This window comes from Octopus sinensis, linkage group LG25 (genome assembly GCF_006345805.1).
Source record: "Octopus sinensis linkage group LG25, ASM634580v1, whole genome shotgun sequence".
NCBI classification, from domain to species: domain Eukaryota; kingdom Metazoa; phylum Mollusca; class Cephalopoda; order Octopoda; family Octopodidae; genus Octopus; species Octopus sinensis.
In genome coordinates, this window is record NC_043021.1 from 4,192,531 (window position 1) to 4,214,094 (window position 21,564).

Here is a 21,564-nt window from a genome sequence, read left to right on the forward strand (position 1 = left end):
ACCTGTAACTGTCATGACCCAGGGTCCTGTCCATTTGACCCAAAATGTATGATTAAATCTGTCATCTATGAGACAGAAGTTATTGCAACACTAAATGATAATACAATAGATAAGAAGGCTTATATTGGATTATGTGAAGGACTATTTGAAAATTGCTATGCCAATCACATAGTACAGACATATATATGGTAAATGAAAGACAGAAGATGGAATATATGAGATTTTTTATAAATCACGACAATTGTTTTGACACATCTAGCATCGATCCCTTATGGATGGGACACTTAACAACTGGTTCAGCAGCATCCGGCTGAGCGAAAACACCTAAAGCTCCACGAGGCTCCGGCAGGGAAGGGGGGTGGCGACCCCTGTTGTACTCTTTCGCTCCAACTTTCTCTCACTCTTTCTTCTTGTTTCTTGTCCCCGACTTCCTACGCAACCGCAGAGCCTGGATGCGCATTCATCCATCCACCGATGCTCTCGGTGTTGGGGGTTTGACCTGCTTTCTCTTCAGCGGGTCTTACGAATAGCAAAAGACCATGTTTCGGACTTCTCCCATCTTGCGAGCTCTGGGACGAAGACCGTTCGCTCAACAGCAACAGCAGTGCAGCGGTGTCTCATTGGGTGATAAATAGATACAACTCATATATATATACCTATATATGAACAGCAGGCTCAAAGTGAATGGAAACAATGGAAGAGAGAGACCAAGAAGAACTTGGGATGAAATGGGGGAAACTGATCTCAAACATATTGCATCTCATGGAGGAGGTGATAAAGGAATATGCTGACTGGCGATGTTTTTGGAGAAGATCTGACTGCAGCAGACACAACCAGTAGCCCACGCTTGTCACAAAATGCTGGTAGTGACATATATGTTCATACATATATGTTTGAGAATGTGTGAGGTGTGTGTGTAACTGGCACTCTGTTGGTAACTGCAACGAGGGTTCAAGTTGTTCTGATCAATTGACCTCCCATGTGAGGAGGCGGTCGGGCTTCTTTCAGAGTCAGAAGAGTTGAGCTAGTGCTTGCCTAGGCTTACAACAGTCGCGCCTTCTCACATACATAATTTGAGAAAGAGGAAGGAGAGAAGGGGAGAGAGCAAGGACATTCTTCAGTGCTAAAAATGTTGGCAAAAATCATATAATCCATACTGAAATAGAACAAGTCATTAAAATAAATAAATAAATAAACCACTTACACACACACACACACACACACACACACACACTCACACACACACACACATATCTTCACTCACCGATTCAGATTCTTGGAGCTTCATTTCTAGTCGTTCAACGTTTTCTTCAAGTTGGTTATTTTTTAATGTTGTATCCAACAACTCCGATTCCTGTAAAAATTGGAAAGGTAAACAAAGAACATAAGATAAATTCATTTCCAACAATTGAACTTGAAATAGATAAAGCTATAAATAACGGTACATAAATATTGGATTAAAATAATCCTTTTGAATAGAAAATGTTGAAGGCTGCTCATGGGAGATAAAGATTTGGTTTTGTTTTGGTTTTCTCTCACCTTAATTCTTGGATTAGAACTCAGAATGTAAAGATGGATGAAATACTGCTAAGCATTTTGCCCAGTGTGCTAATGATTCTGCCAGCTCACTACCTTAATAATTATAATAATGGTTTCAAATTTTGCCACAAGGGCAACCATTTCAGAGGAGAGGACTAGTCAATTACATCGACCCCAGTGCTTCACTGGTACTTAATTTATCAACCCTGAAAGGTTGAAAGGCAAAAGCAACCTCAGTGGAATTCAAACTCAGACCCTAGCAATAATTGAAATACCACTAATGATTCTTTCTGCTCTAGGTATAAGCCCAAAACTCTGGGTGAGGGGGACTAGTCAATTACATTGATCCCAGTTTTAAACTGGTACTTAATTTTATAGACCCCTGAAAGAATGAAAGGCAAAGTTGATCTGAACAGAATTTGAACTCAGAACGTAAATCCAAAAGAAATGCTGCTAAGCATATTGCCTGACATGCTCTCATGATTCTGCCAGCTTTTACTGTCTTTACATATTGGTTTCAAATTTTGGCACCACCAATATTAAAAGGATGAAACAAGTTGATTACATTGACCCCAGTGTTCAACTGAGACTTGTTTTATTGATCCTCAAAAGAATGATTGGTAAAAATCAACCTTGGCAGAATTTGAATTCAGAATGTTTTCCAGCGAGAGAAAATTCAGCTAAGCATTTTTGCCTAAATAATGCCAAAAAATAAAAATTAAAATAAAAAACAGTAAGAAAACAATCCCAATCACATATAAAAAAAAAAACATATAGGAATTGATTGTCTTAACTATAAACAACTACAAATAAAAATAAAGAGGAAAAAACCCAGTAAATTAGCATTAACTAACAAAGCTATTTTCACCAATAACTACTTCAGGATTATATAAAAAGGAAATTCTCTATATCTGACAGTTTAGAGCGAAACCAAATTAATTAGATACTGAAGCAATAAATCTCTGAAAGTTTTATAGTTTACAAATGAAAAGCTTTTTCTTCCTTTTTTTTTCTTTTTTGATTTGGCTTTTGTTGTTTGTTTGATATTTCCATTCTGCTGCTGCCATCTACCTATCTAATTGGTGTTTGAATAAGGTTTCATATTTAGATACAGTTCAGTATGTTAGTAAATTGGTTATTGTCTATTAGCAATAAATTTTTTTTTTTTTTTTTGCCTTGGCAAAAAGCTAAATGTTGTGGAGAGATGAGAAGACACAAATCAACCCCAAATGTCGTACTGGTATTCAGTTTTAACAGTCAAGCCTCATGAAATGAAAAGTCTATACCTTTTATTTCCTTTTATTTTTATATTTTTATTTTTTTAGGCTGTGTGGTAAGAAACCTGCCTCTCAATCATTTGGTTCCAGGTTCAGTCCCACTGTATGGCACCTTTGTCTTCTATTATAGCCTCAGGCCAACCAAAGCCTTGTGAATGAATTTAGTAGACAGAAACTGAAAGAAGCCTGTTGTATTATATGTCTGTGTGTCTTTGTGTCCGTCCCTCCACCACTGCTTGACAACAGGTGTTGGTGTGTTTATGTCCCTGTACATATTTTGTTTTTATGCAAGGTACTTATTGTATTGGTCTCATTTGTTTTACAGAACCACAGAAATATGGGGATGTAAAAAAACCCAGCACCAGTTGTCAAGAGATGGAGGAAAGGCATGCACACACACACACACACACACACGCACACACCCACAATGGGCTTCCACATAATTTCCATCTACCAAGTTCCCTCACAAGGCATTGATCAAGAAAATGACTCTCCCCAGACACAACAGAAAATTATATATGTTTTTCTTTTTCCCAGTCAAAGCCGAGCAGAAGTAACAAAACAACATAACAGCCATTAATTTTTCTAGTAAAAAAAAACAACAAAATGGCTGGTACTGACCTCCACAAAAGGATGTAAAGCATAGTCAACCTTGGCAGGATTTGAACTCTGAACAGGAAGAGCCAGAAGCAATGTTAGTCTGCGTTTTGCTCAATGCACAAACAATTCAAAAAAAAAAATGTTCTGATCTTTGATCTTTCAAGCATGTTTGTTGCTGAGAGGAAATAATATTTCGTTGGATCTGTCTCTTGTTAAAACATCAAGTGGTTACCTCAGGATAGAGATCTAAGACATTAAGTAAAGTAACCCAGTCAGAAAATTTCAAACCATTTCACAACACCACTCATCTAGAAAAGCCCCTAGCCATACGATGATCAAAAGAAAAATCAACAGGAAACCTAAATTGAAATTGCCTTTGCTTGTAAAGATCTGAAATAGTTGCTTCTCTGTAATGATCTGGACATGAAGAAAAATAAAATAAAATTAAAAAAACAAAATGTTTGATTATTCTGCTCTAAGCAATGAAAATCTCAAGTGCTGTTCAGTCAAAGATAATTCTTTGACCTTCAATAGCACCATCCTAGCTACGCTCTTATATACACGTAAGATGTGGGCTACTATGAAGAGGATAGAACATTGATTGGTTGTGATGCAAAAGACTGTGGAAAATTCATGATAAGAATATCATTAATGATGTGATTGCAGAGTACCAAAAGCACAAGTCCTGTTGGGCTGGATGTGTCATAAGGTTCACAGACAACAGATGAACCCATGCAGTTGTCAAGTGGTACCCAAGAGATCAGAAAAGGCTGCTTGGAAGGCCCCACCCCCACAACAATAAGAAGACAATTTAGTCAAGCAATATGGATCAAGTTGGAAAAGATTGGCACAAGCAAGACAAAATGACAAGTGCATTGTGACCAGTGGTGTGTAACGATATCTGATGGCCTGGTCGATACTGTGACACTGTGATTGTAGTTGACTGACCCCCCAGTCAGCTTCCCTTGAACAAACTTATACCACATCACCTTTCAATTGAAGAATCATTCAATTAAAATTCTCTCACCAGCAACCATGCGATCTTTACAAAAATCTTAACTAATCTAAGATTTAGAATGCAAAACAGGTCAAGGATATTTTAATCCTTTGCCTGTCCTGTGTATCACATGTGTTCATCATCATCATCATCATCATCATTTAACATTTGTTTTCTATCCTTATATGGATTGGGAAGAGCTGGCTGGGCTTCATGTCTGTTTTGCCATGGTTTTTATGGCTGGATGTCCATCTTAACCCCAACAGAGAGTACTGGATGCTTCTACGTAGAACTGGCACAAGTGCTATTACATGGCACTGGCATGGTTGCTTTTTACATGGTACCAGCATCTATGAGTCCGCAGGACATAATTCCTTGACACACATGCATCGTATATGATACACGTTCCCAATTTTTTCAACGACCAGAGTAACTTGGGACTTATGAAAGAAAAGCTTTATATTACTCAGATTGTATGCAACATCGGGTGACTAAAAGCCTGAAAAGAAACAAGGACATTCAAGACAGGCAAAGTGTCAAAAATTTTAAGGAATGTGTTGAGTCAGTGAATTGGCAGAATCATTAAAGCACTGAGAGCTCAAAATGAGAGCTCCTTATGAGAGCTCAAAATCTCTCGTGGAGGTGCCATCCAACCAAAATGCAAATATATGGGAAACTACCACCTGTGTCATCTCTTGTGAAGGGTAGGAGAGTCCAGTTTGCTGGACATTGTTGTAGAGCTGAAAAAGAAGTAATTTCTACTCTTCTCCTCTGGAAGCCATCTACTCGCAATACCAGAGGGCGCACACTCTCCTACCCTGATGTAATCTCCAGGGATACAGGCATCCAGCAACAGGACCTCCGTAATGCCATGATGGACCGTGAAGTCTGGTGTAACATGGTAAATTCCATTGTCTCGACCACGGTCGAACAATGATGATGATGAAAGCACTAAACAAAATGGTTGCAGAATTTAGTTATGACTTTTTATGTTCTGACATTCAATTCTGCCAAATTCAATATTGCTTTTTATCCTTGCTGGGGAGGGAGTAGGGTTGATAAAATACTAGTCAATATTAATCGTTAGCAACTTAATATTCCTATAAAGCATTTAAGATATTAATGGAATTGAATTGGTTTGCCCATGATCAGACCATTGCAGGACGAAGGCCTCAGCATGTCCCCTCTACCAAACATGGTCTGATGGGAAGGCCATGAATTTAAGCTTGAGATCAACATGGCTTGGCAAAGAGTTGCACTTTTATGTTTATACTCCTACCCTGGAGTGGTTAAGTTGATTTCACTGACCCCAATGTTCAACTGGTACTTATCATTCCCGAAAGGATGAAAAGCAAAGTCAACCCCAGTGGGAATTGAACTCAGAACATAAAGATGGATGAAACACCACTAAACATTTCTAATGCTAATAATTCTGAAAAAAGGATTTAGCTGCTATTTAGAGCAAATACAAAACTATAAAGTTCTTTGTTTCATTGTTTTTAGGTAGCTTGGTCTGTTCTTCCTGGCTTTAGCTAGTCATAGTGGAAAAGAAAGTACTCTGTAAAGTGGCTGGTGTTAAGAAAGGCTGAAGAAACCATGTGGTTGCGAAGCAAGTTTCTTACTACACATCCACGCTTCTGAATACACCTTTCTGTTATCCAACTGTAGGGTTCAAATATCAGGTGAAAGGCTACTCTCTCTCTTTTACTTGTTTCAGTCATTTGACTGCGGCCATGCTGGAGCACCGCCTTTAATCGAGCAACTCGACCCCGGGACTTATTCTTTTGTAAGCCCAGTACTTATTCTATCGGTCTGTTTTGCCGAACCGCTAAGTAACGGGGACGTAAACACACCAGCATCAGTTGTCAAGCAATGCTAGGGGGACAAACACAGACACACAAACATGTATATATATATATATATATATATACATATATACGACGGGCTTCTTTCGGTTTCCGTCTACCAAATCCACTCACAGGGCATTGGTCGGCCCGAGGCTATAGTAGAAGACACTTGCCCAAGGTGCCATGCAGTGGGACTGAACCCGGGACCATGTGGTTGGTTAGCAAGCTACTTACCACACAGCCACTCCTGCGCCTTGTGTGTTCTTACCATACAGCCATGTCTACAACTGGGAAATCTCATAATTGTTGTCATTAGTTACCGCTGTGTTAATGAGGTTAATGTTTCACTTCTACACAGTTAAGTCAAAACATTAATTCTAGTTAATATTAGATCTAATGAAATGAGTGGCTCAAATGCACCAATAGCCGAGTGTTCTGTGATAATGGAACTTTAATTAACACATAGAATATAATGGCGTTCAAGTACCTTTTAATGAAATAGCTTTACATCCTAAAACTTCTGTAATGTAAGAGAACAACAATCAGGTGAGATGTATGCCAAGGTATAAAACATTGTAATTCTATTTCATATAAAGTTAGTGTAATAAATCTGTTGCACATTAAGGAATTATCTATGACTGAAGAGCACTTGAGATTTTCATTGCTTAGAGCAAAATAATCAAACATTTTATTTTTAATTTATTTTATTTTATTTTTTTCTTCGTGTCCAGATCATTACAGAGAAGCAACTATTTCAGATCTTTGCAAGCAAAGCCAAATTCAATTTAGGTTTCCTGTTGATTTTCTTTTGATCATTGTATGGCTAGGGGCTTTTCTAGATGAGTGGTGTTGTGAAATGGTCTGAAATATTCTGACTGGGTCACTTTGTACAAGAAACTATGTCATTCACTGTCTTGGTAAGCTTGTTCTGAATTCTGGTGATATTAGTAGTCACGGCAAATATTTTAGTGGTGTGATATTGTCTCAGCCAAACTATTCTCGACACAGACACGTAATTTGATCAGGCATCATCACCTACTAATCTCATGGCCGTCCAATTTGGCCGGATGTCTACAGATAATCATTTGGCACAAAGTAAGTGACTACAATGAAGAGGTGAGTATTGGCATTGTTGCTGTTGTTTACACTTAGGTCAGGCTAGATTCAGCCAAACTATTATAGAAAAATTGTCCAACATCGACAATACTGCTATCATTTTGGGGATTTTTTCACACCGAGATCTGCTCATCAGAGCAGATCTATGACCAAAGATCCAGAGAAGTTGGCGTTCTTCTTGTTGCTGTTTACAACCTAAGTCAGGTTTGAACAGTGATGCTTTTTTTTGCACATCCAAATCTGCTCTGAAGTGTAGTGAAGCTATATTCTATCAGTCTCTTTTGCAAACTTCAAAGGTATTGGGACATAAATAAACCACCACCAGTTGTCAAGCAGTGGTAGGGGACAAACACAAACATGCAAATATATTCAAAGACATCATCAATCCAAGGTAGAACATGAACTGAAAAGAGAGACAACTATTACAAATATTACCAAGAAACAATAAAGAACTCTGATTTCTGTCTAGAACACAAACCCCAAAATTTGGTGATGAGGTATCAATTATCTTCTACTTAAGGAATCGCTCTCTTTTAATATGAAACCAATGATAGACTTAATCTAGAAATAAAGAATCTTTATCTACCAATGCAGCGTTGAGCACTCATTTTCATTGTTCAATATTAACGTGTGTGTGTGTGTGTATATATGTATATATATCATCATCATCATCATCATCGTTTAACGTCCGTTCTCCATGCTAGCATGGGTTGGACGGTTCGACCGGGGATCTGGGAAGCCAGAAGGCTGCACCAGGCTCCGGTCTTATCTGGCAATGTTTCTACAGCTGGATGCCCTTCCTAATGCCAACCACTCCGTGAGTGTAGTGGGTGCTTTTTATGTGCCACCTGCACTGGTGCCAGACGAGGCTGGCATCGGCCACGGTCGGATTGGTGCATTTTACGTGCCACATATATATATATTATATATATATATATATATATATGTGTGTGTGTGTGTGTATATATGTACATATATGTATGTGTTTATATGTGTGTGTGTGTGTGTGTGTGTGTGCATATATATATACATGTATAAATCTCTATATATGTGTGTATTTATATATATGTGTTTGTGTAAATATATATATATGTATGTATATTTTATATTAATAATTATATACATACGCCTATACATAGGGCTGTGTATACATATGGCTTTGTGACGGCTCTGCTCATATAGGTATATGAGATACTTATACATTTATACAACGGAATATCGACACTGATGATAGCAGTAGGTATATTTTTTGCTTTTAGCTTGAAATGAGATCTTATACATGATTAACCAAAAGTTTAATTTATTATCTTTTGCTCAATGGTAACCTGCGTTTTTAGAGTTTTTAGGGTGGTTTTAGTGCCATTTGGCGTCTATTTTCCATGCATGGAGGGGTGTTTTTGCCAATATCTTGTTATAATTATGCATATAATTATTTATACGATATTTGGAAAATTTACCTAAAAGGTTTTTATTTTCATGCTGACCACCTGATAAACTCATAAATGATTTTATACTTTATTATATAATAAATATGTGAAAATTTTTGCTGTGGATCAAAGTTGCATTGACTGCAGCATTATTTTGATATATAACATGTGGTTGAAGAGAAAGATGTAAATTCTACTTTTACTCTGTATTTTTGCAAGTGTGTATATATATATAGGCACAGGAGTGGCTATGTGGTAAATAGCTTGCTTACCAACCACATGGTTCCGAGTTCAGTCCCACTGCGTGGCATCTTGGACAAGTGTCTTCTACTATAGCCTCGTGCTGACCAAAGCCTTGTGAGTGGATTTGGTAGATGGAAGCTGAAAGAAGCCCGTCATATATATGTATATATATATATATATGTATGTGTGTGTGTCTGTTTGTGTGTCTGTGTTTGTCCCCTAGCATTGCTTGACAACCGATGCTGGTGTGTTTACGTCGCCGTCACTTAGTGGTTCAGCAAAAGAAACTGATAGAATAAGTACTGGGCTTACAAAGAATAAGTCCCGGGGTCAACTTGCTCGACTAAAGGCGGTGCTCCAACATGGCTGCAGTCAAATGACTGAAACAAGTAAAAGAGAGAGTATATATATATATGTATATATACTTTATTTAAAGCAGCAGAAAATTCAACAAAACCTGTTACTCTGAGTTTCACGTAGCCGTTTATCGGGCAGTTTTTGCTAGCAAAACACACCAGCATCGGTTGTCAAGCAATGCTAGGGGGACAAACACAGACACACAAACATACACACATATATATATAAAAACTGTCCGATGAATGGCAACGTGAACTCAGAGTAACAGGTTTTGTTGAATTTTCTGCTGCTTTAAATAAAGCATATTAATCTACCCCTGGTATTTGAGTACTCTTAATTCCACCTTGTTTCACATTTATGTGTTTACTCCGGTATATATATATATATACATATGGCTGTGTGATGGCTCTGCTTGTATAGGTATATGAGATACTTATACATTTATACAATGGAATATCGATGCTGATGATAGCAGTAGGTATATTTTTTACCTTTAGCTTGAAACAAGATCCAATATACGATTAACCAAAAATTCAATTTTTCATCTTTTTATTGCTCAATGACAATCTATGATTTTAGAGTTTTTAGGTTGCTTTTAGTGCCATTTGGTGTCTATTTTCCATGTGTGGAGAGGTGTTTTTGCCAATATCTTGTTATAATTATGTATATAATTATTCATATAATATTTGGAAAATTTACCTACAAGGTTTTTATTTTCATGCTGACCTGATAAAATCATGAACGATTCTATCTCTTTATTTATAATTTATATATGTATATATATATATATGTGTGTGTGTGTGTGTGTAATGCAAGGAAAATGATATGCCTATGACCTTTGGAGTTACTGTGTGTGTGTGTGTACATATATATACATATATATATATATACATATATATATATTATTTAGTGAGGGAAGAAATGGAGCTGAACGAAGATTTTACAAAATTCCTTTTTATTATTTTCTACACATGTTTCAAAGGCTGCAAATTCCCTAATTCGGATTGAATAAGGAGACCATTTTGCAGCATTCTCTTCAGGAAAATCCAGGAACTTAAATCTCCAAACAAATGCGCAGCAAGCTTTTCGAACAAACGCTCCCTAGGAGCCCATGGTATGAATGGCGCCATTCATACCATGGGCTCCTAGGGAGCGTTTGTTCGAAAAGCTTGCTGCGCATTTGTTTGGAGATTTAAGTTCCTGGATTTTCCTGAAGAGAATGCTGCAAAATGGTCTCCTTATTCAATCCGAATTAGGGAATTTGCAGCCTTTGAAACATGTGTAGAAAATAATAAAAAGGAATTTTGTAAAATCTTCGTTCAGCTCCATTTCTTCCCTCACTAAATATAAAACTTCAATTATCCGCACTAAGGCACGGTTGCGATACCCCATGGTCGTAACCTCAACCATGATTTTTTGTGTGATTTTTGCTACCCAGGTATTGGTTATAATTTGAATAATCCGTAAGAAGATAATTCATTTATCCATTTCATAAAATATATATATATATATATATGCTGAGCTTGTTTCAGTTTTCGTCTACCAAATCTGCTTATAAGGCGTTTGTTGGCCCAAGGATATAGTAGAAGACTGGAACCTGTGGAACTGAACCTGAAACCATGCAGTTGGGAAGCAAAATTCTTACCGCACAGCAACATCTGCACTTGATTACATAATTTCGTTAATTTGTTTTATTTTGGTAGGGAGAAGGAGGGAGAGAGGGAAGGAAGGCAGGAAAGAGGGGGATGCTGCAAGAGATCAATTTTAATGGCCAGGTTATTGAAAACCAAAAATTACTAAAACAAAAGATGGCAGCATGTACTTTTTTTTTATTGTTTATAAAAAGAGAAAAATGAAAAAAAAAACAAAAAAAACTGAAATCAATTTTTTTTTTTTTTTTTTTTTCCATTTACCCCTTCAATAAAAACTAATTGCTGAAATGGAGGAAATAAAACTAAAAATAAATCAATCAAAATAAAAAAAAAACAATGCTGGGTGGGTGGGTGGGTGGAGTGGGAGGTGGTGATGGTGGTGGTGTTAGTGATGGTAGTGGCATTAAAGGTGGTGGTGGTGGTGTTAGTGATGGTAGTGGCATTAAAGGTGGTGGTGGTGGTGTTAGTGATGGTAGTGGCATTAAAGGTGGTGGTGGTGGTGTTAGTGATGGTAGTGGCATTAAAGGTGGTGGTGGTGGTGTTAGTGATGGTAGTGGCATTAAAGGTGGTGGTGGTGGTGTTAGTGATGGTAGTGGCATTAAAGGTGGTGTGGTGGTGGTGTTAGTGATGGTAGTGGCATTAAGGTGGTGGTGGTGGTGGTGTTAGTGATGGTAGTGGCATTAAAGGTGGTGGTGGTGGTGTTAGTGATGGTAGTGGCATTAAAGGTGGTGGTGGTGGTGTTAGTGATGGTAGTGGCATTAAAGGTGGTGGTGGTGGTGTTAGTGATGGTAGTGGCATTAAAGGTGGTGTGGTGGTGGTTTAGTGATGGTAGTGGCATTAAAGGTGGTGGTGGTGGTGGTGGTGTTGACTGGTGTAATGGTATTGAGAGTGTTTGTAACGGTAGTGGTATTAATGGTGATGATGGTTGTGGTGGTAGTGTTGGTGGTATGGAGGTCATGTGGTACGGTGACACTGGTGGTGGTGGTGGTGTTAGTGATGGTAGTGGCATTAAAGGTGGTGGTGGTGGTGGTGTTGATTGGTGTAATGGTATTGAGAGTGTTTGTAGTGGTAGTGGTATTAATGGTGATGATGGTTGTGGTGGTAGTGTTGGTGGTATGGAGGTCATGTGGTACGGTGACAATGGTGGTGGTGGTGGTGGTGTTCATAGTGCAGATAATGGTAGTCTTAATGGTGGTATGGTGATGGTGGTATTAACATGATTGTAGTCATGGTGGCCTTGGTAGTGGTAGTGGGAGTAGACTCAGTAGTTGTGGTGAAGGTGTGGGTAGTTTTGGTAAAATTAGTGGAGGTGATGGTATCAATAGTGGTGGTGGTGGTGATGGTGGTAAGAAGCTTGCTTCCCAACCACATGGTTCAGGTTCAGTCTCACTGCATGGCACCTTGGGCTGACCTAAGCCTTGTTAGTGGATTTGGTAGACGGAAACTGAAAGAATCCTGACATGTGTGTGTGTGTGTGAGTATCTTTGTTTCTCTCCCACCACTGCTTGACAACTGGCGTTGGTGTGTTTACATCCCTGTAACTTAGTGGTTCGGCAAAAAGAGACAGATAGAATAAGTACTAGGTCTAAAAAAAAAAAAAGAAAAACCTGGGATTGATTTTTTTCAACTGAAATCCTTCAAGGTAGTGCCCCAGTATGGCCACAATCAAAAGAATGAAGCAAATAAGCATGTCTGGAGTGTCTGCATTCAAAGCATTCCAAAATTATTACTTCACTTTGAAACAGGCAGAAGTTGGCTGCAAGAAGAGCATCCAACCATGGAAACTTTTGCCCTAACAGACTCATCTCTGCTCCATCTAAGTATGGAAGAGTAGACATGAAAACAATGATGTCAAGAAACATCTCACTCCTGCCAACATAGATATGAGATAAAGATCATCCCTGAGTCATACAGACTCATAGGGCATGTTTCCCGGTTTCCGTGACGGAGACTGGTGCAGCCATCTGGTTCGCCAGCCCTCAGTCAAAATCGTCCAACCCATGGAAAGCGGACGTTAATAACGACGATGATAATGATGATGATCTATTCACCCACTGGACAGGACATTGGTCTATTGCAAGGTTTTAGCCAGCTGAGTAACCTGGAGAATGAAGTGTTTTCTTTAAGAATACGTGTCACCCTAGTTCAGGAATGGAAATCCCAATCTTATAATTGTGGGACCAGCACCCTAATCACGAAGGGACACACCTCCACTGCCCCATTGGAAGCACTCTGTCGGTTACGATGACGAGGGTTCCGGTTGATCCGATCAACGGAACAGCCTGCTCGTGAAATTATCGTGTAAGTGGCTGAGCACTCCACAGACACGTGTACCCTTAACGTAGTTCTCGGGGATATTCAGCGTGACACAGAGAGTGACAAGGCCGGCCCTTTGAAATACAGGTACAACAGAAACAGGAAGCGTGAGAGAAAGTTGTGGTGAAAGAGTACAGCAGGGATCACCACCATCCCTGCCGGAGCCTCGTGGAGCTTTAGGTGTTTTCGCTCAATAAACACTCACAACGCCCGGTCTGGGAATCGAAACCACGATCCTACGACCGCGAGCCCGCTGCCCTAACCACTGGGCCATTGTGCCTCCACACTGCCCCATACATGAACACACCGAAACAAAACAGTTTTTGAATATTAACAAGACAGATTTTAAAATGTTTTCTTGCCCCTTGTTCATTAATGCAGCTTCATAAAATTGGCATTGTAGACACGAGCCAGCAAAGTGACCATTGGTCACGAGGCATGTTAGATACAGTAGCCAAATCTTCCCTCAACCCATTACTGTAAAGGTTTGAGGATGGACATTTATATTTGCCAAGTTATCATCATCATCATCATCATCATCGTTTAATGTCCGTTCTCCATGCTAGCATGGGTTGAACGGTTCGACCGGGGATCTGGAAAGCCAGAAGGCTGCACCAGGCTCCAGTCTTATCTGGCAATGTTTCTACAGCTGGATGCCCTTCCTAACGGCAACCACTCCGTGAGTGTAGTGGGTGCTTTTTACGTGCCACCTGCACAGGTGCCAGGCGAGGCTGGCAACGGCCACGGTTGGATTGGTGCAGTTTACGTGCCACCTTAATGTAAAAGCAGACTTATGTATTTTATGAATGTCAGCACTTTCGACAGTCAACTTCAATGAATGCCAACAGTTTTGACTGCCAAAAGCATAAAGTGTAGCAGAAACAATAGATTGCTGTTTCTGTCAGTCTTACATTGATAAATGGTAACACTGTAATTAGTTTCTCCTAGTCATGAACTGAGTTCACATTTGCTTTTGGACCTTCCAGGGATAAACCATGCATGTTTCACAGTCGATTCCATTACACAAACCATAACCTTGGCAAATGTGTGTGTCTTTGTGCAATTGTTAAGTAACCATTGAATAAGTACGGCTAATGATGCAGCAAACCAAATCCCACACACTGTTTTGCTTTTTATCTCATTTTAAAGTTCAAATACTTCTTAACCTTCTAAACACCAACCTGTTTGGAACCACTGGTTTCATAAAACGAAAATATCGAAAATATCAAAAGGTTTAGAGTAAAAAACAAAATAAAACAATCTTTCGTTTTCACTGTCAACAAATCATCTGCTGGTTCTGTGCTTTCAAGGATTTATACATGAAGAGACCTTTTCCATGAAAAACAGATAGGGTCTAGTGAGAAAAAGGGCATCGGGCTGTAAAGCAAGGCTTCAGTAATACATTTGTCTCACTTGTACTAGCATGGGGAAACAGAAGTAAAAATCAAAGGAATGAACAAATTATCATAACCATTATCAGATTTGTAATGATGGTGGTGGTAGTAGTGGTGTTTGTGGTGATGGTGGTGGTTGTGGTAGTAATGATGGTCATTGTGGTGATGGCAATAGTTGTGGTCGTGATGGCGATGGTTGTGGTAGTGAGCTGACAGAAACGTTAGCATGTCGGGTGAAATGCTTAGCGGTATTTCGTCTGCTGTTACGTTCTGAGTTCAAATTCCGCCGAGGTTGATTTGCCTTTCATCCTTTCGGGGTCGATGAATTAAGTACCAGTTACACACTGGGGTCAATGTAATCGACTTAATACCTATGTCTGTCCTTGTTTGTCCCCTCTGTGTTTAGCCCCTTGTGGGTAGTAAAGAAATATAAATAAGTATTTCGTCTGCCGCTACGTTCTGAGTTCAAATTCCGCCGAGGTCGACTTTGCCTTTCATCCTTTCGGGGTCGATAAATTAAGTACCAGTTACACACTGGGGTCAATGTAATCGATTTAATACCTATGTCTGTCCTTGTTTGTCCCCTCTATGTTTAGCCCCTTGTGGGTAATAAAGAAATAGGTTGTGGTAGTGATGGTGGTGGTGATGGCAGTGGTTAAGATGATCAGGCGGAAGATTATGGTGAGGGTGGTATTGGTTTCATTTGTTTCCTTCTACCCTCACTTCCCAGCAAGAGCATTCCGTGTGCCTCACACTTGATCAACTTCATCTTGCTTCCTATGAGATGACCCGGGTGACATTTGAATCAACCAAGCACAAAGAACAGGCAATTAGCCGTCTCATTCAGCAGCAACTAAATTTTGTCAGATTTCTCCTTCAAGAGCTGCTAACATTTAAAAACACTGAAATTAAATATATTCCTAATTAATTACAACAACAACAACAACAGCAACATATATAAAAGAAGACAATCACAAGAACAGCAACATTATAATTAGCTGAATCTAACAAACAGGTGACTTGTTCTCCTTGTCTGTGTTTTAAGATGGTCAGGGACAAAAATGTTTGTCTGTTTTTTTTGTATGCTTCTTTGTTGTTGTTGTTATTTTTTTTTTGTCTCTATCTTTCAAGAAGATGTAAAGAAATTAAGTAATGATTCATTGCAAACAGCCTGTTGCTGGTTTTGTTTATTCTACATCAAGAAGAAGCTGAAGGACATCAGATATGAGAGACATCAATTGAGCCTACCAGAAAATTTTCTTGTTGGGAGAATACAGAGGTGTTAACATCTTAATATAATGGTTAGTGAAGGCGCGTGGCTCAGTGGTTAGAGCGTCGAGCTTACGATCGTGAGGTTGTGAGCTCGAATCCCGGACCGGGCTGCGTGTTGTGTTCTTGAGCAAGAGTTTCACGTTGCTCCAGTTCACTCAACTGTAGAAATGAGTTGCGACGTCACAGGTGCCAAGCTGCATCGGCCCTTGCCTTTCCCTTGGACAACATCGGTGACGTGGAGAGGGGAGGCCGGTATGCATGGCCGACTGCTGGTCTTCCATAAAAAAAACAACCTTGCCCAGACTTGTGCCTCAGAGGGTAACTCTCTAGGTGCAAACCCATGGTCAGTGTCTGACCGAAGGGGGTCACCATCACCATAATGGTTACAAAATTGCAAATGGGAAATAGAAATGAGAGAGCAATGTGAAATAATAGTTGTGGAAAAAGGGGAGGGGGGATAAAAAAAAGAATAATATCAGTAATGATTGGTGGTGGTGTGATCTAGTGTATGAGAAAGGTAGTAAAGGTTACAGAGAGAGGTAGTTAAGGTTTTTAACAAGAGCCAGTGCAGTTGAAATATGAAATAGAAATGGGATGATAAGCAGCTAGTGAAGTGAGCTAAGTTAATAAGTGAAAAAGTAGGACAAAACAACGATGAAGTAAAGGACATGTATATATGGTAACGCAAATGCACACCAAGATTGGGAAGGAGAAGAGAAAGAGAATGAGCTAAAGCTGTGGGGTAGGAAGTTTGCTTCCTAACTAAATGGTTTCAGGTCCAGTCCCACTGCACAGCAGTTGAGCAAGTGTCTTCTACTATAGTCACAGGCTGGCTAAAGTTACCATCTACCACTTGGTAGATGGAAACTGAAAGAAACTCATTTTGTGTGTGTGTGTGTGTGTGCATGTGCCTTTCTGTTTGTATTTGTCCCCCACCACTGCTTGACAACTGGTGTTGGTGTGTTTACATCCCTGTAACTTAGCAGTTTGGCAAAAGAGACCAACAGAATAAGTACCAGGCTTAAAAAAAAATTGCTGGTTTAAGCCTTTAACATTTAAATTGGCCATATCCAGCCCAAATATTCTCCCCGTTTTATGTTCAAACTGGCAATATCCAACCTCTCACACCTACCCTACAATATCATTCTGAAAATAAACAATCACATCATTGAAACACCAGAAGCTACAAAATAATGCACGATTAATACAATGTGAATTAAAAAAAGCATTACGTTTGACACAGAAGTCTGAATGCTAAAGCGTTAATTAATTCTCCAGCATTTAAACTGGCCACACCCAACACAAACATTCTGCCTCTTTGATGTTCAAACTAGCCAGATCTGGCTTCTCACACCTATCCTATAAAGAAGCATTATATCGGAGAAAGTAATCTGAACGCTGAAGGGTTAAATGGCAGAGGCATGGCTGTGTGGTAAGAAGTTTGCTTCTCAACCACATGGTTCTGAGTTCAATCCCATTGCACAGCACTTGAGCAAGTGTCTTCTACTTCAAAATCTCTCGTGGAAGCGCCATCCAACCAAAATGCAAATATATGGGAAACTACCACCTGTGTCATCTCTTGTGAAAGGTAGGAGAGTCCAGTTTGCTGGACATTGTTGTAGAGCTGAAAAAGAGGTAATTTCTACTCTTCTCCTCGCAATACCAGAGGGCGCACACTCTCCTACCCTGATGTAATCTCCAGGGATACAGGCATCCAGCAACAGGACCTCCGTAATGCCATGATGGACCGTGAAGTCTGGCGTAGCATGGTAAATTCCATTGTCTCGACCACGGTCGAATAATGATGAATGATGATGACAGTCTGACCAAAGTTTTGCAAGTAGTATGCAAACCGTTAGATATTCACTCCTCATAACCAATCAACTCACTGTAATTTAGTATTTTTTTCCTGTAAAACTTTTAATGTAGAATAGTCAAAGGAGACGGTCTACCAATGGTAAAGAGAAATGTGCAATGTTATTGCTCATTAGTTTCTAAATTATATTTCTTATAAAATTAATAGACATCAGTAGAGTGAGAAGGCAGGCTACTGTTTGATAATGAAGTTTAATAGAAAGGGGGGAAAAAATATCCTTTGATCGTTAAATGGGAAAAGAATTATTTCCTTTTTTTGTTTTAAATAACAGACAATATATTGAAAATGAATTTATTTATTATGTAGCAAGTAATAATACCAAACTTCTCTCATTACACCAAACAGCTATTAAAAATTTGAAAGCCAAACCAACTTTCTACTCTGCCGTCTTTCATTAAAACCCAAGCACATAACAATCTGACAAAATATAATATTTTTTTTTAATATTTCAATATTTAATATTTTGTTTCAGTCATTGGATTGCAGCCTTGCTGGGGTACTCAATTCCAGCGCTTTTTTTTTTCTTCTTAGTTATTTTAGTGGTCTCTTTTGCTGAAGCACTAAGTTACAGAAATATAAACAAACCAACACCAGTTGTCAAGTAGTAGAGATGGTGGTGGGACAAGCACAAGGACACACACACACACACACACATATCTTTTAAATTTGTTCATGGGAAACGTTTTGAATATGCCAGCTACAGTCTAATGATGCTGACTGGTGATCCAGTTTTGGGGGTTGCACTGAACTGTATCGATATAATGTAAATATAATAATAATAACAATAATCCTTGGATGGAACTTATAAATATTTTAATGCATCGTTACATGCATTTTCACAAATCATGTCTCACGGTCTATATATTATCAGGATGATTACAATGTAGTCTGTAGTGTGCATGGGCACTGAGTAGATCATCTTCATGGATTCTGGCTTTTATACAGTTTCTGTTCACCAAATTCACTCACAAGGCATTTGTCAGCCTGGGGTTATAACTAAAGACATTTCTTCAATCTGCTGTGTAGTGGGACTGAACCTGAAACTCTATGATTGCAAAACCCACTTCTTAACCACACTCAGCCTGGGGCTTTAACTAAAGACATTTCCCCAATGTGCTGTGTAGTGGGACTGAACCTGGAACTCTATGATTGCAAAACCCACTTCTTAACCACACGGTCATGCCTGCGTCCATAAGAAGAAAAAGTCAATATTGCATTGGGCAAGAAACTTACACTGAAACTTTGCATTTCGTTAATAATAATTTCTAACATGGACACAATGCAACAATTTTGGGATTGGAAGAGGTTTCATTGATTAAATGGACCTTAATACTTAACTAGTGCTTTATTTTATCAAACCTGGGAAGATGAAAAGTAAAGTAGATCTCAGCGAGATTTGAACTCAGAATGTAAAAAGCAAGAACAGCACAACGCATTTCATCTAACACTAAAGATTCTGCTCATCCACCATTCCAAAGAGAATTGGAATGTCCATACAGCGGCCTACCCTGACCCCTTTATGTCGGCACACTTACTGCACAGAAGATTTATTCTGTTATTCTTTTGTGCGTTTCAGTCACTTGATTGTGGCCATGCTGGAGCACCACCTTTTAGTCGAAGAAATCAACCCCCAGGGCTTATTCTTCGTAAACCTGGTACTTATATCCTATTGGTCTCTTTTGCTGAACCACTAAGTTACGGGGATGTAAACGCACAAACATTGGTTATCAAGCAATGATGAGGGGACAAACACAGTCACAAAGATGCACACACACACAAACATAAATATATGCAAATCTCTCTCTCTCTCTCTCTATATATATATATATATATCATCATCATCATCGTTTAACGTCCGTTTTCCGCACTAGTACAGGTTGGATGGTTCGACCGGTCTGGGAAGCCAGGGGCTGCACCAGGCTGCAGTCTTTCTGCAGGGTTTCTACAGCTGGATGCCCTTCCTAACGCCAACCACTCCGCGAGTGTAAAACCATATATATATAGAGAGATAGATAGATAGATAGATAGATAGATAGATAGATAGATAGATAGAGATAGATAGATAGATAGATAGAGAGATAGATAGATATTACATACATATAAGAGGAATGACCACTAGGTGGACTCCTATATGCTAAATGTAACCCCTGCTGACCACTAAGAAAAATTGCTCTCAAGAATATTTGGCAAAATGCCAGAACTTAAAGTGAGCAAGACAAATGAAAAGGTACAAAATAAAGTGATTAGTCACATACCATGATTTCATTGTTACCATTTAAATTACGTAATATAAATAGTAACAATGAAAGCATGGTATGTGACTAATCACTTTATTTTCTATCTTTTCATTTGTCTTGCTCACTTTAAGTTCTGGCATTTTGCCGAATATTTTTAAGAGCAATTTTTCTTAGTGGTCAGACCATATGGGGTCTACATTTAGCATATTAGGAATCCACCTAGTGGTCATTCCTCTTATATGTATGTAATATAATTTTCTGAATTTTCGGATTTTTTCAATATACCAGGCCACTGGTTTAAATTGTTGTTATCTGTTTGGTGGGATATGAAAGGTTTAATCAACTTTGAGCTTTTAGACCCAAATTAAATGATAACAAAGGAGACCTACTATGAGCAACTTGAGCAGCTTAAGTCAGCGCTAGAAGAAAAACGACCCTCTTTGGTTTCAAGACGAAAGGTATTCTTCCATCAGGATAATGCTCAGCCACATACAGCGAGGGCGACATTCCAAAGGCTGGAGTAGTCTGAATGGGAAACGATGCCCCACCCACCATATTCATTGGACATTGCCCCATCTGATTATCATTTATTGCGCAGTCTTTCAAAATCATTTGGCTGGAAAAAATATGAATTCTGTAGACAAGGTCAGAACAGCACTGGAGGAGTATTTTTCATCACGGACAAGTGAATTTTGGAAGAGGGGCCTTGCAAGTTTACCACATAGTTGGCAGAGCATTGTAGAAAATGAAGGAGAGTATATTTTAGATAAAAAAAGAATTTTGTTTATCTTAATTTTGAAAAAATAAAAGAATTATAAAAACAAACGCATTATTTATGGGATGACCCAATATACATGAGAGAGAGAGGTGTGAGCGACTCGACCAGTGAAATATTGTCTTGAGACACTCTTACACACCTGACACACAATTTCAGAGTCTAACGAGGCGTGTAGAATGTGAGGAAGCGAAGAGCAGAGACAGATGCAACAGGGAGTTTGGTTTAGTTTGTGAGGCACTGGAATTTACATTGATGAAAGTAAGCAGAAGGAAAAAAATTCTATGCAATTACACCTGGGCTGAGGATGAACACACACACACACACAGTGGCACCCATTTTTTTCTAAGCATATATTTTTCTACACACACGCAGAGTTTTTGTATAAGAACTTTATCTTAATTTTGAAAAATAAAAAGTATTAAAAAAAAAACGCATTATTTATGGGATGACCCAATACGACAGGTAGAGAAAGATGATACCAGTGTGCAGATGTTGATTGGATAAGTTTACATATTAACAATAGAATAATATAAAAATAGCATTACTCTAACCACAAAAGATTAATTGTGTTAATCATTCTATCTTTGTGGCTTCTGAATTCACTTTGTAATTCTGCAGCTCCCATGTCGTGTTGTC

General features: G+C 38.8%; 1 protein-coding gene across 8 annotated transcripts in view; it reads right to left on the bottom strand.

Moving 5' to 3' along the window:
- The window catches only part of LOC115224461 (RIMS-binding protein 2), a 595,300-nt gene that overhangs the window by 332,891 nt on the left and 240,845 nt on the right, over positions 1-21,564 (bottom strand). For all 8 annotated transcript variants that reach the window (XM_036513377.1, XM_036513379.1, XM_036513378.1 and 5 more), the window contains one exon: positions 1,265-1,354. In XM_036513377.1, the coding sequence (XP_036369270.1) occupies positions 1,265-1,354 (90 nt within the window). The remainder of the gene's footprint in view (positions 1-1,264; positions 1,355-21,564) is intronic.